Source organism: Apus apus, chromosome 3 (assembly GCF_020740795.1).
Source record: "Apus apus isolate bApuApu2 chromosome 3, bApuApu2.pri.cur, whole genome shotgun sequence".
NCBI lineage: Eukaryota > Metazoa > Chordata > Aves > Apodiformes > Apodidae > Apus > Apus apus.
In genome coordinates, this window is record NC_067284.1 from 117,556,974 (window position 1) to 117,571,122 (window position 14,149).

The 14,149-nt window shown below is 41.0% G+C and overlaps 1 protein-coding gene across 3 annotated transcripts in view; it reads left to right on the top strand.

The window, feature by feature from the left end:
- ROCK2 (Rho associated coiled-coil containing protein kinase 2) overlaps positions 1–14,149 on the top strand; it is an 87,451-nt gene that overhangs the window by 33,985 nt on the left and 39,317 nt on the right. For all 3 annotated transcript variants that reach the window (XM_051613211.1, XM_051613212.1, XM_051613213.1), the window contains exons 2-3: positions 3,808–3,889; positions 11,758–11,858. In XM_051613211.1, the coding sequence (XP_051469171.1) occupies positions 3,808–3,889; positions 11,758–11,858 (183 nt within the window). The remainder of the gene's footprint in view (positions 1–3,807; positions 3,890–11,757; positions 11,859–14,149) is intronic.

A 14,149-nucleotide genomic window follows, 5' to 3' on the forward strand; every position in this document is an offset into this window, starting at 1 on the left:
ATTGTAGTACAATTTTTGTGTTAAGTCATGTAAACTAGGCCTTGTAATGAACATTAAAGCCTTAAGGAAAGACTTTTTGTCAAAATGCTAAGGGTGCAACACAAATCTTTCATAAACTACATGTTGATAGGAACTTGAAATCCATTACTTAAAATTATGTTCAAGACCTTAAGAATTTCATTTTTATAAGAGTATAATCATAAGGTTTATTCACAGGGACTCTGTTCCTCTTGCTGCTGAAGCAAATAGTGCGTGTTTGACACCAGCTGTATCTGACTGTCTTCAAGAGTTCAGACAGTTCCAAAGAGTTAGGAACAGGAAGTTGTGCTGTTCTCAGATTTCTTCTGCAGTAATAGCTGCTTGTGAAAATGGTTACTAGAAGTCCATGAAAAGGAGATGGAAAGAGCTAGTAAAAAAGTTAACTGCAAATGTGGTTCTCGGTTTTTATAGTCCACAAAAAGGCTGTGGAATCAGAATGACGTGGGAAAAAACAGTGACATCTGAAATGATAATATATAGCTCAGTTCAAATGGGAAGTTACGGTTGTTTTGGACCTTGTAATCCATCTTTACTGAAATGTCTGCTAGGGATAACTTTATTCTTTTCCCTGACTTTGTGCAGAAGATCTAAGTAGAGCACACTATAAATGTTTTGCTTCGCCAACCACTAACATATCTTTGCATGAAAAGCATTAAAATACCATGTGACTTTGCCTTTCTCCCCCCCCAAAATACAAAGAGCAAAAATATGCCTTGTTGGTTTGTGTGAGCACAAAAGGGCTTTAAAAACACCCCTGAAATGTCTGCCCAGTTGTCAGACATCACTAAAGCATCATCTCAGTAGAAGTGAAAGAAGAATGCAAGAGGAGTGATAAATAAGGCATTAGACTGTGAAGGGTGAACCAGTAAGAAGGTGCTCAGAGCTTGAGATGACTAGATTTATTTTTTAATCTGTGTGGTAGAAACAAGAACTGTCATTTATCAGAAAAAATAGGCTCAAGACCAGTTGTGAAACTGTAATAGCATTAAGGGATTCCAAGAGTAAGAAAGACTCTTACTTTGATACTGTAAATCAATACTGTAAATAACAGTCGTGTCACTGTAGTTATATTGCAAATATGTTAATGAAAGTGTAGCTTAGAGCTGTATTTGCTGTTGGAAGAGTTTGATAGTAGAGGTTCTGCTGTGGTATTTTGCAGGAAGCCACCTCCAGTTGGAGTACTTTCTGTTGGATTTGTCCAGGTTATTGGGCAGTCCCTGTGCAATTCATGCAATGACCAATCCATGAGTATTTAACAGCTTTGTTACTTTGGTTTAGTTTTACTGTATCTCTCATAAAAATGTCATCAAATCTAAGCATAGGTACTATGTCTTCTGTGCCTCTGAAGGATGAGTACAGTATCCTAGTGCATCACTACTTTATCTTTGATGGGTCTTGCAGGAACTGTTATGGCCAAGGCTGAAATAGTACCTGTAGAGATTGTTTTTAAAGTAACTAATGATTGATGCTGTGTCTTCACTGACTTCCCTTTTTGCTGATTAACACTGTTTTGTGTTTCTTTTTGTAAAGAAGTTCTAAAGCATGATGAGTAAGACCTTCATGACGGTTCATGTTACATAGATTCAACAAGTAAAATCCCACCTTTTCTCTGTGTGCCAATGGAAATATTTTGTGTTACATGACAGAATGGTTGAGGTTGGCAAGGACCTCTTTGAGATCATCTGGTTCAAACCCCTGCTCAATGCAGCATCAACTAGAGTAGATTGCCCAGGACTGCATCCAGTCAAGTTTTTAATATCTCCACTAATTGAGGCCCCACCACTTCTCTGGGCAACTTGTTCCAGTGCTTGACAACCCTCACAGGACAGAAATGCTCTGCTCCGATGGAATTGGATGTTGTTTTACCCTGTGCCTGCTGTCTCCTGCCCTGTTGGTGAGCACTGGCTTTTCTGCATTCCCTCCCATCAGGTACTTGCCCCCAGTGATGAGACCAGAGTCCTCTTCTCCAGACTGAAGAGTGGCAGGTCTCTGAGCCTTTCCTCTCATGAGAAGTGCTCCAGTGCCTCAATCTTCATTGCCCCTTGCCAGACTCGCTCCAGTAAGCCCCTGCCTTTCTTGGTTTGTGGAGCCTGGGAGTGGACACTGCACCCAGGTGTGGCCTCAGGAGTGCTGAGCAGAGGAAGGATCAGCTCCTCTCACCTGCTAGCAGTGATTTTCTGTCATGCCGCCCAGGGTGTTGCTGGCCTTTTTTCCTGTGAGAGTGCATTGCTGGGTCCCTGTCAGCTTGTTGCCCACCAGGACCCTCAGGTCCTTCTTTGCCACGCTGCTTTCCAACATGTCAGGCCCCAGCCTGTACCTGATACCTGGGGCTGTTCCTGCCCAGATGAAGGACATGGCATTTCCCCTGGGTGATCTTTGCGGTACTCCTCTCTCCTCTTCTCCAGTCTGCCCAGAGTGCCTTTGAATGGGCATTTCTTGAGCAAGTCCTGTTTTCCATATGGTCTGATGACTGCTACTGATTCTTCCTAAGACACTTCAACTTGTTAGGAGGTAATAAATGTCAATCAAATATCTTGATTTTGAAAATGTGCTTAACTATTAACGTTTTTTGTGGTGAAAAGCACTATCTCTTCAGGTGAGGGAACCTTATTTGTGTATGTGTCTATTTAGGACAGTCTGTCATTCAAAGTGTGTTTAACTCCATCTAGGCAGTCATATTATCGGAATGAGGATAATAATTCTGGTGAGATTTGCAACAGAAATTATCTCTTCCCAGATATATTAAGAAAAAAAAAATAATTAGCAGGTTGTTGGCTATAGTCTCAGTTATCAAGATGACTGGAAAACTGTCTAGTTGTGCTGGCTGCCTATTAATAAATGCGATGTGATCTCTGACTTGAATCTCTGTGATTCCCTGTCAAGGCTCAAAAACCTGAAGAAACAGTCACAGAATTTTGTTCTTACAGCAATGAACAAAACTGCCAGTTCAGGTGGAACACTGGAGGTGCTGAGTGTGACTGGAGGCTCTGGCTCTTCTTAGTATCTGATACTAATTTTTATTTTTGTTTGTCCTTGGGTAACTGGAAAGAGCTGTGTGTGTTGAAGAGAAATTTTTAAAGCTTTTTTAGGTTACTGAAAGGTGGAACTACATTTTTTAACAGGTGGTTATAATACTATTTTTAATTACATTTTGTTGATCTCATTGCCATTTTAAGAGGTCTCAGCTGTTTTGTTGGAGGCACTGATGGTTGGTAGCAGAACAGTGTGTGGGGTTCTGGCTTGGCTTATGTTGAGTCACTTGGAAAAAGTCATCTAGTCTTGTGACCTTGAGTTGTGTGGTGAATTGTCTTCTTCAGGTCATGTCTTCCTTCCAAGAAGAAAAAGATGCAGTTGGTTTTTGAATATCCAGAATGAGAAGGTAGAGAGAATGTGATCGAAGCAATAAAATGGATGATACAAACATAAGGATTTTAAATATGCAGGAAAAGTGTAATGGGGATAAGAAAACCGTATTGAGCTGAGTGTCTGAAATCAGTGTTTAATGAGTGAGACTCAACCCACTGTGCCACTGCCAGTGCCCTGCTCAGCAGCCATGGATCCGTGCAGAGCCCAGCCTGGAGCCAGGCAGTGTGGGTTGGCTCCTCTGCAGCCACTGCTCTGTAAACACACTTGAGAGCTTGTTTGGTTTGCCTGCTAGGAATGTAATGCGTGCTTGAATAATATATAATCAGTCTTAGCGTAGTGCTTTTAAGAAAGTGCTTAATTACCATTTTAGAACTCATTTAACTTTTTAAAATTTCTTTTCAGGATGGCTTGAATTCTTTGGTCCTTGATCTGGATTATCCAGCGCTGAGGAAGAACAAGAACATTGATAATTTCTTAAATAGATGTAAGTTGCAAGTGGCCCTTAAGCAATGACATTGTTGTGATCTCAGTCACAGGAAGCTGAGTGGTCAGAAAATTTTGGTTTACTAAATTTTATAACTGAGCTGCTACATTCGGAAGGCTTTTGAGGACCATTTATTACAGAGAGGTTTCATTTTAGGGGGTCATTGTATTGCTGAAAATATATGAAAAATACCCTCTGTTGATTGCAATTTTTCTAGCTACAGTTGGAAGGATCTTTTAATGTTATTTTTTTACCTTAAGTATGTGCTGCCACATAATTTGCAAAGCACATCCCACTTACTGTTCTTTGGGAATTAATTACTCTAAATGTCAACACTGTATATACAGTCTTACTTAATCTAACAGAGAAGCCTTCTGTTGATTTTTAGAACTAAGTTATTGTCCCTTCTGATCTGTTGGTGCGTTTCTGAACCTTTGTGTAAATGTTTGGGATTCTCCCAGAATTGTAGACAGGATCTGGGAGTTCATTGTGTACATGAAAATGTAAGACTGCTACACCAGAGCAGCTCTATTTTGTCTTTTTAAACTGTTTTCCATCCACGTGTATAAACACTTTTTTTTCTCATAAAACAGTGGATTATTTGCTTTAAAATACTGAGTAAGCCTTCTGGGAATGCTTATGTTTCATAGTGAGCTTATTATGAGATTATTTTTTTAAAAACCCCCACAACCTTTCCTATTGCACCTGTTGAGGTTCCTGTGGATTCACTCTTACCAGCCACTCCTGTGGTTCCTCCCTGGTAAGAGCTGCATGTATCTCTCCTCTGCTCTGAGACTCCTGTGAATACCCACTCGTGCTCCTCAGGTAAATAGTGGCTGGTGTAGCTGTTTGTGGTGACTTCTTATGCTTGGAACCGAGTGCTTCTCTGTGAGGTTTAGCAGTGCCCAAGAGCTGCAGGTGGAGCTTTAGGTCACCAGTAGGGTCTCATTTGGAGAAGTCACTGAAAAGATAATAAATAAGAAGCAGCAGATTGGGAAGGAGAGGCACACCTTGGCATACCTTGGGATTTTTCTCTTTACCTTCAAAGGAATTCAAGCAGTTTTTTATGAAAGAAAAGGCCAGGAACAGCTTTTTAAGTAAGTCATCCCTTTTCTGAGGAGTCCTTCTCCTACTGTAGCTTCACACCTATTGTTGTAGTAAACACGATGAAGCCCCCTAATGGAAACCCCAAAATATGCTTTAAGTCACCATTTTATTGCTGCCTTTTTTCAAAATCAGCTGACAGTTTACAGTTGAAACAGCCATGCACTAGTTAAAAAGAATTATGAGATGTATTGCAAAAAAAAATAATAAATCACAGTAGTTAATGAAGAGTCTTCAGAGGTGCACTCCATCCTTTCCTGCTGACATGTATGAGCTGGGTGTTTTGGCTCCTGCATTGTGAGGCCGTGCATCCCTTAAGAATCACTCATGTCACTTCTCTCCTGTTTCTGTGCTGCCTGGGAGAGAATGAGACACTGTGCTGCATAGCTTCTGTGATTTACACTTAAAAAAAATATATTACAAATTCTGAAACGAGAAATTTGTAAACATTTGAAGCTGGTAATACTTTGGCATTGCAACTGAAAGAATCAGCCCTGCCTCAATGATTTGTTTCGAAGTCCTTTCTGACACAGGTGCTTGTGTGGTTTGTTACGAACTAGAGTGGGGAACTGAGCAGAATTAATACAAAGAGTTGGTTGGGTGGTTTGTTGTTTTTTGTTTAAACTAGTCAGGCAAAAGAAAAGCAAAGACCAGTCTGTGGTTTTCATATTGCTTCAGCAATATTTGTGCCGGCACAGAGGGAGCTGCCAGGGTGCATGACAAAACAGGAGCACAGCTGGCTTCCTATTGGCATTGCCAATTCATGCAATTCAAAGTTGCTGGATCCCTCTCTCATGTCTTTTTGGAAATTGTTCCAAGGATAGCAAGTATCAGTGGAGAGGAAGATCATCCATGTACTTGCTGAAGCCTCTCTCTACCGTGGACTTGGAAGAAGAGTTGAGAATAGTGTCAAGAATTTGTGGAAGAGGAATCTGCTGTTCTCTTAGGCTAGGGAACAGCGAGTTCTTGTCTCTTCTGATTTTTCTGGGCACCTGAAGAGCTGCAGCAAAGCCTAGATGGGAACTACTGTCAGAAGGATTTGACAGACTCTGCTGAGTGGTTTGTGCCAGGGCCTGGAGCCTGCCTCCCTCCTCAGGGCTTCCCGAGGCAATCGCAGAGTCGGAGGGGCCACCTTGGGAATTACACTCTTTAGTGCACAGCAGCAGCTGAGTTGGAACAGTTGCTTATGATTGTTTTAAGCCATACTACACAAATCTTCAAAAATTGTGGAGAACACTGCAGTAGTCATCACATTTTCAGTCAATTTAAGCACTTAATTCTTCCACGTTAACTTCCACTTTGAGAAGGAAATTTTTCTTTCTACCATATCCCCACGGGTCTGAATACACCCTACTTCAGATCTACTGCAAGTCATTACTAATCAGGTTAATGTTTTATTAATAGTTTAATTTAAAAATTAAATAGTTTGCATCTCAGCATAGACACTAATTGATATTCAGTTCAACTCATAGTTCCAAGCTGACACTCAAATTTTTAAACTCATTTAACAAAGCTACAGTTTATTAATTGGCTGTGCTACAGGGGTTTGTCATATCCTGTTTCTGTGACCTCTTGCAGAAGCAGCTTCTTCACATGATTAATATGCAAGAAACTTTTTTATTGCCTGCTTTCCCTTGCTGTTCTGATTTCTTACCACTTTATTTCAGGCACAGAACCAAAGTAGAGCAAATGTTTATCAGAAGAGGCACGAAAGTATCATATAAAAGTACAACCATTCCTTTTCAGTCTTCTGTGCTGCTTTAATCAACTGTTAGAAGTCTGGTTCAGTTGCTGGTTCTCTGGAGTATTCATGGGACAGGAAAGCATAACGTAATATAGAATTCCCAAAACAATGAGAGGAATTTCATAGTCCTCTGAGAGCAAAAAGTAGCTTGTTTTATTTAGAAAAGAAGCTTGAGCCTTCCGGCATGGGCTTGGTGTAACGAATCTTTCTTGGTCTTTTCTTTTCCTCTGTTGTCATCTAGGCCATGACAGCATGTTGGGTAAATTATTCCAAGTCACTTTTTCTGCCATCTGAGATTTGCCAAGTGTTGAATCATATCTTGGTGGCTTGTGCCTTTTTTGTGGTCTCCCATGCTGATACTACATAGCCTGTTGGCTGCTTTAACTTCTGGGAGCAGAAAGTTAAATAATTAAACAACAGTTTTAAGCAACAGTTTAAAATGTTTAATCATTTATAATCCTATCATCAGGAATAGAGGGGCATGAAGAGTGGATTTGGAGGAAGGCTAAACGTGAGCACAGGGAGTGGTGCCATCAACAGGCCTGGTACAATCCAGAAGCCTTGACTCCCTAAACAGATCAGTGACTTCCTTGGCATTATTCAGCATCACTCAAAACGTGCAAACCTCCATTACTAAAATGATCTGCTGATGTTCTGGAGGTTGGCAGACTCCTAGGGTGTAATGGCAATGGGTGTATTTACAGTAGACGAACTTTTAGTACAGGTGTGTCCCTCGTGTAGCAGCTTTGCCAACCCAGTGAATAAACTTCCTGCAGAGCTGCTTTTGCCATGTTCCTCTCCAGGCAGACCCTGCTTTCTTAGAAAATTTATTCGTTGAGACCAGCTTCTTGCAAGAGTAAGAGTTCTGGTCCCTTCCCGTGTGTTTTGCTCTGTCACTTGCAGTTCCTGCATCAGGTGCCATGCAGTGCCCAGCAGAAACTCCCGTGCTGCTGTGGTGTCAGTGTCCATCGTGGCCAACTCCCTGTGCTCCAGAATTCCTGTCGGGGCACAGGGAAAACATCAGATGCCAAGGAGAATCTCAGAAATGTAGTACAACTTAGGTTGAGTTGAGGAGCTAATCCCTCCTCTGGTTTTCTCTTGGCTTCTTCAAGGCCACTCCTTGCCAGGCCTTTGCAGTCCCCTTGGCAGGCTGGGCTCCAGATCCATACTTACTGACGTTGTTCTGCTAAGAGTACCTGTGGGAGAGGTACCAAACAGGCAGCTTTTCCTAATCAGAGTTAGAGCTGCTGTGTTTAAGACAGAATGCCTTTGATACAGAAAGAAGTTACATGGCAGTTGCTAACCACTTTACCATTTGGGAGCTTGGTAGATACAAAGAAATGGAGTTCAGCCCTCAAGCTTACTTCCCTGAGGTGAGGGATGTGCCCCTGCCAGAGGACTGCTGCTCCCTGCCTCCCTGTGTCCCGCTCCTTTCCTCTATCCCAGACAAAGTGCTTTTTTGTCTCTCTTTGCTCTGAGGGTGCAATGCTAGCCTGCCTGTAGTGATGCCTTCAGCTTCTGTGGGGTCTCCAGCAGCTTCTTGTTCCTCACACACCTTTGGCCAGATATTATGTGTGCACCCCTAATTCCTTCAGCCTTCCTGTCGTGCTTTCTGTTTGGTTTTGGGCGGGTGTGGGATTGCAGCATTTCTGGCTGTGCTTCAGCTCGGCTTTTGGCTGGACTTTTGCCCAGGGCAGCAACTTCTGCCTGAACATGCTCCATAGCAGTGCTCTCTAACTGACTGGCATCCCTGGGGGGAGAAAACTGCACTCCTCTGCTCTCTTATTCCTCATTCATGGCACCCCACAACTGCCTGATAGGTATTCTTTGTAGGAAAATAACCTGAACATGAAGGGGTGTTTTGGTTTTAGGGGGTTTGTTTTGGTTTTTTATTTTCCTTAAAGAGCAGGAAAGCTTGGTTTTCCCTTTCTCCCCACCCCCTTTACTCTTTCAGTCAGGTATTTATTCAGTTTTCACAAGCACTTGTAACCTTCAGCCACATTCTTGGTGCCAGCTGTCAGTGAGTGATCCAAACACTCTGCCCTTTCAGAAAGTGAAGCTTCATTTGTGTAAAGGTTATAGTGCCATTTTCAAGTAGTAAATCAAAAGCTGTCTTTAAACACCCTTGCAATCCAGCATTCCTGGTCCTTCCTGTGTTAAATAAGACACATGAGTCATAGATGATGACATTCTCACATTTTAGGACTTCAATTCAAATATCACAATATTTTGATAAGCTTCCATTATATTCTGGGGCTGGGCAGTCCATCTAATGTCTTCCTTTAAACCTGACATTTTTATTCTGCTGGGCTTCATCCTGTTGCAAATTCATGAGGCTGTAAGATACAATCTGTGGTATCTGTGCATACAGATAATGCAAATGTATGAACTCATCTGTGAGAAACCTGAGAACACAGGCCCTCTGCTAAAAGGATAGTGTTGGAGAGGACTCCTGCACCTTGAGTGAGATGTGAACTACATCATATGACCCAGCGTGCTGCAAGCATGACATTGCTTCAGGGTGTCTCTCAGCTTACCTTCTTGCAGTCTGTTTTTTTGTTTCAGGTTAGTTCCATGCTTTTTCTCTTCCATATCTGATAATTTTTATGACAAAACAGACAATCCATCTGTGTAAGTGGTACCTCCACAACGCCTGCATCCCTACATTATGATTTTTATTTTTTACTAAGATTATTCATCTTTTAGTAGAGCTAGTAGAATTTCTTCATCCTCAGCATTTCCTAGGAAACTCCTCAGTGTCTCATTTGTATTTTTCATATATTGGTTTTTTCAGTGCTTAATTGCAGTGTTAAAAGCTTAAACAGTTTTGCTGGAGCGTTATTAAAATGGTTTGTAATTTCTGTATTATATTTTGAACACAGAAGTATTCCTGTGAGTTTCTGACCAATAATGGAACTATGTAAAACTATACCCTATTCTATCAACATGTTCAAATCCCTGCCATCTCATCTTACAACTCTGAAAACATTTGAAACTAAATTAATGTGATTCCTTTCTCTTCTAACATGTAACATTGTGTTCAAACATGTAATTGAATGAGTCTCTCTGACCTGAAAATTGCTGATATTCCCTCTCTACTCCTAATTCCTGTGAATTTACTTTTGCCCTCCATGTATTAGGCCCCAACTTCTGATTTGCAATTCAGTAAGTTTCCAAGCGCAGTCTTCCCTTCTCAACCCCAGCTGGTTTCAACTCCAGCTGAGCTTGGCTTTCCCAGTTCCATCCTTGCATGCTGGGGAGATTATTGCTGGGTAGCTCAGCCCTGCCTCCATGTTCCAAACCCTTACATTTCGTGCCTGAGTTGAGGCAGAGGTTGCCTGTTCATCCAGACTGGCTCTCTGCCATGCCTGCTCCATTTCTATCTGCCTTGAACAGGCTGTTCTTGTGCTATGAACATGTCACAGATTCATAGAGTCATCTTTGAAGATCAACCCACTCTTCTGCCCTCCACACCAGCTTCCCACAGAATCCTGCCTGTGAATTCCCTGAGCAAGCTGTAGTCTGTTCTCCCAAAGTCTAAAGTCTTCTATTTTCCTTCCTCAGTTCTCTCAGCAGCTTAAATGCCACCATCTCATGGTTGCTTCAGCCAAGGCTGCCACAGACACTGTCATCCCTCACCAGTTCTTCCTCATTAGCGAGTAACAGATCAGAGTGTTTCCATGGCTGGGCTTGTTGCTCAGTTGGGCCAAAAGAAATGTTCTTGATGGTCAGGAATCTCCTGGATTTCTTGTAGCCTGCCAGGTTGCTCTTTGTGAACACGTAGGAATAGTTAAACTATTTACTGGGTTTTCATTATCATTAACTCCCTACTGACAAGGTCATCTTTAATGTCATACTGCATTAACTGTACCTCTGATCCTTTTTTTCCCCTGTATTCAGATCTGAGATCCTCTTTAGTGCTTTTCTAGGGATCAAATTCCACAGTCTTTGACCCTAAAATAGGATCTTGCAATATACACTCCTCATCCTCCCAGTACATAAGCATCCAGAGCTCTTCATACAATGTGGTGCTCTCCTCTGGTAGAGGTTTTGCTCCAGCCAACCTGTGCAGCTTTGTTTTGCCCTTCCTCTGAGCAGTCAGAGCTTGTCACCTTCAGAATCATTACCTCTGGTGTGATGGATCCCATTCATTGCTCCCGTTCTCATTGTCCTTTAATAAGAATAGATTTTTTAATGTATTTAGCCAGGAATGTGTTCACTGGCATGGTACATTCACAAAAATGTACCTTGCATGTTTTTACAATATGTCAGAGGTCAAAATTTCACTGGTTTCCCTTAAGTTTCCCACAACTGCCAACAGGCAAGGTGCTGAAAGACAGAACTTCCCAGGAGAGTGTTACACCAGAGGATACTTGCACAGAGCATTGTAGATCTAATTCTGAACAGTACAGAGCTACAGATGCAGGGATCAGTGAGAGTACTTTGAGGTGGCCAGCAGTTCTGTAAGCACATGCAAACTGAATCAATATTTCATGTGGAATGAATGAGTGGAGCTGAAGTCACACCTTGGCACCATCTGAAGTTGTACAGAGGAGTTGCTGAGTTGCGTTCCTGGCTGTTTGGCTGCTGTTGAACCCTCCAGATGTGCAGGAGCAGGTTGCACCTGCAGGGCTTTTGTGTGTTCCAGGCACTTCACACTCTGCTCATCAGAGCAGTGGATCCCAGCAGCACCATCATTGTGGCAGCAAATCATTGTCTGAAAATTCCAGATCAGCATCTCTGGGGTTTTTTCACTACCAGTGTCTTCCTGTAAGCATGTGAGGGGTTATTAGAGGCGTGACATGAGAGCCAGCAGCATCCAAAAGACATTTCAGGTGTTACAGCTGAAGGTAGCTAGGTAATGGTTCCAAACAAGAACAAAAGGAGGTATTATTAGTGGCCCAGGCTCTAAACATTTCCATAAAAATAGCTTGTTTTGACTCTAAATGAAAAATGTTCAAGAAAATTTTGTATTCTGTTAACTCACACAGTATCTCAACTTGGATTTGATTTGTTTTAGATGAGAAGATTGTGGAAAAAATCCGAGCTTTACAAATGAAAGCTGAAGACTATGATGTTGTTAAGGTGATTGGAAGAGGGGCTTTTGGAGAAGTGCAGCTGGTAAGAATGTCATGATTTAATGATGAGACAGTTTTATAACTCCAGCCAAAACATTCCCCCCCTTGCATGTTTTGCATCTAAAAGTGCATTCTTAAAAAGAATAAGTGTTATTTTCATTGTATCATGAGGTCATCTCTGTGCATAGTAAACAGCATGTGTGAGTTTAAAACATGATGTATTGGAAGGGAAGGAGTTGGGAAACACTCTGCTATCCTTTGATCAAAATGGAAAAGGCAGTTCATGGCAATTCTCATTTGTTTTGGCCACAGGCATCATTGTATAAAAATATCTGCAGCCATCCTGAGCAAGCTTGGAGTGCAACAGAAAGATCTGTCTTGCTCTTCCAGTTGTGATGCTTGTATTGTGCTTAAGTGATACCATTCATCCCAGATTTTTCCCTTAATGTTGCCCACTCAACATAGTTTCCTTTATAATATCTAATGTAAGAATGTAAGAAAACTTTTTAAGTTGATATTGCAGAGAAATTTTATTTTAGAAATAATCAAAATACAAGCAGTACCTTGGTATATCATGTATAGTCTGCTTTTCATAGAATCCTGATTTTTCCTGGGCTTGTAAGTCATACTGTGAGATACACAGCACAAAAATGGGAGCATCTGGGCAAGATGGGTTTCTTTTGGAAATAAGCTGTGGATACAAGCACCACATGGAATCTGAGAGTGCAAAGCCCAGGGACGAGTTCTGGTGACCTGTCGTTAGCTGTGGGTCATTGTCTGGGTCAGCATTTCCAGAGGGAGAGACATGAAGCAAGGCAAAGGAAAAGGGAGCAACTAGTGTGCAGCAGTTGAAGCTTATTGTCTTGTTACCACAAGGTAACAAAAAGTTACCCTTTTGCTAGTGTCTTTTGACATGGAACTGACATCTGCCTAATTGTACACTAGGAAGCAGGGAAAATCATATTGTAATTTACATCAAGCTCTTTCGGAGTGTGGTGAGATCTTGGCTCTGGAGTGTTCATGGGAGGCACAAAATGTATAATGGAAATACATCCATGATCCATTTATAAAATTATTTGTATTCACCATATTAGCATTGGTGAAACTGATTTGAAAAGGTGATAAAACCCCCTACAAATGGCCTAGCACTGTTTGCATAACTCGTGGGTGGTTTGTAAATTTGTGTGTAATTCATATGGCAGTTAACAACATTTAATCAGCAATTTTTACTCATTTATGTTGCTTTTTAAGGCAACTTCAAAATCAAAATACATTGTTTTCATATGTATATTTCTAAGAATTAAATATTTTTCTAAATAATTTTCATTTCTTTGTTAACATTTAATTTTAAATTTTAAGTTCTTAGTTTATTCCATTTTAAAATGGGAACATTTTTGGTAGCTCACAGTACAGTGCACAGTTTCCCTTCTGAAGCAGAGATAATTTTCCCAGTGCACATACTGCATTTAGTTAGTTTGAGGAGCCTGACAACAAACTACTTCTCATCTGCCTCATCATTGTAATGCAATGGTAAAATGCATAGTAACTTGGTCATACAATGATGCTTGTTTGTTTTGTTACGGGTTTTAAAAATTCTTTAAGTAAGCTCTTCAGGCCCCAAAATAAGAAGAAAAGCTAGGAATGCTTAGTACTGGGAGGGAACTGTGTCTTCATGAAGAGCTTTTAGGCACTTCATGCCAATTTTAAAGAGCACTCTTTTTTCTGGAATGTAAAAATATACTTCACAGCTGAAAAGCAGTGGGTTAATAAATCCAGCTGCAGTTCTGAACTAATATTAGCTGGTGATGAGGGCACACATACCTCCGTTTTTTTGCCTCACAAGGTATGATACCAGTTTAAACTATTGAGCTAAGCTGTGTCTATTTCTACTCCATTCAGAATGTTAACGCCACAGCAGTAGATGATGGATTTGCAGTAATCAAAGTATTTTGCAACGCTTCTGTGATCAAAATAGAAGTTTGCTTCAGTGGGGGCTGAACACAGAAAGAACCATAAATAAAACATGAATAAGCACATGAGTTAAGTTCATGAATGTCATGTTATCAGTGTGTGCCATTGTGCATAAATATGTGTAGCACGAATATTTGTTAAGTATTAGTAACTTTTAACTAAGAAAAAATATGTTACTATATAGCATAAAATAGTGAGCCATGACCTCCTTTCTTCTGTGGTGCTTCTCACAAGCTTTCTGCTCCAGTGTAGCATTTTCTTGTGAAAGAAGCACTGTGCTGAGATCAGCTTTCCAGGTTCTAGCAAGAAAGGAAAGCCCCTTCTCCACTGTTCTATCTTACAGCTAGATTTTTTTAAAAAGCC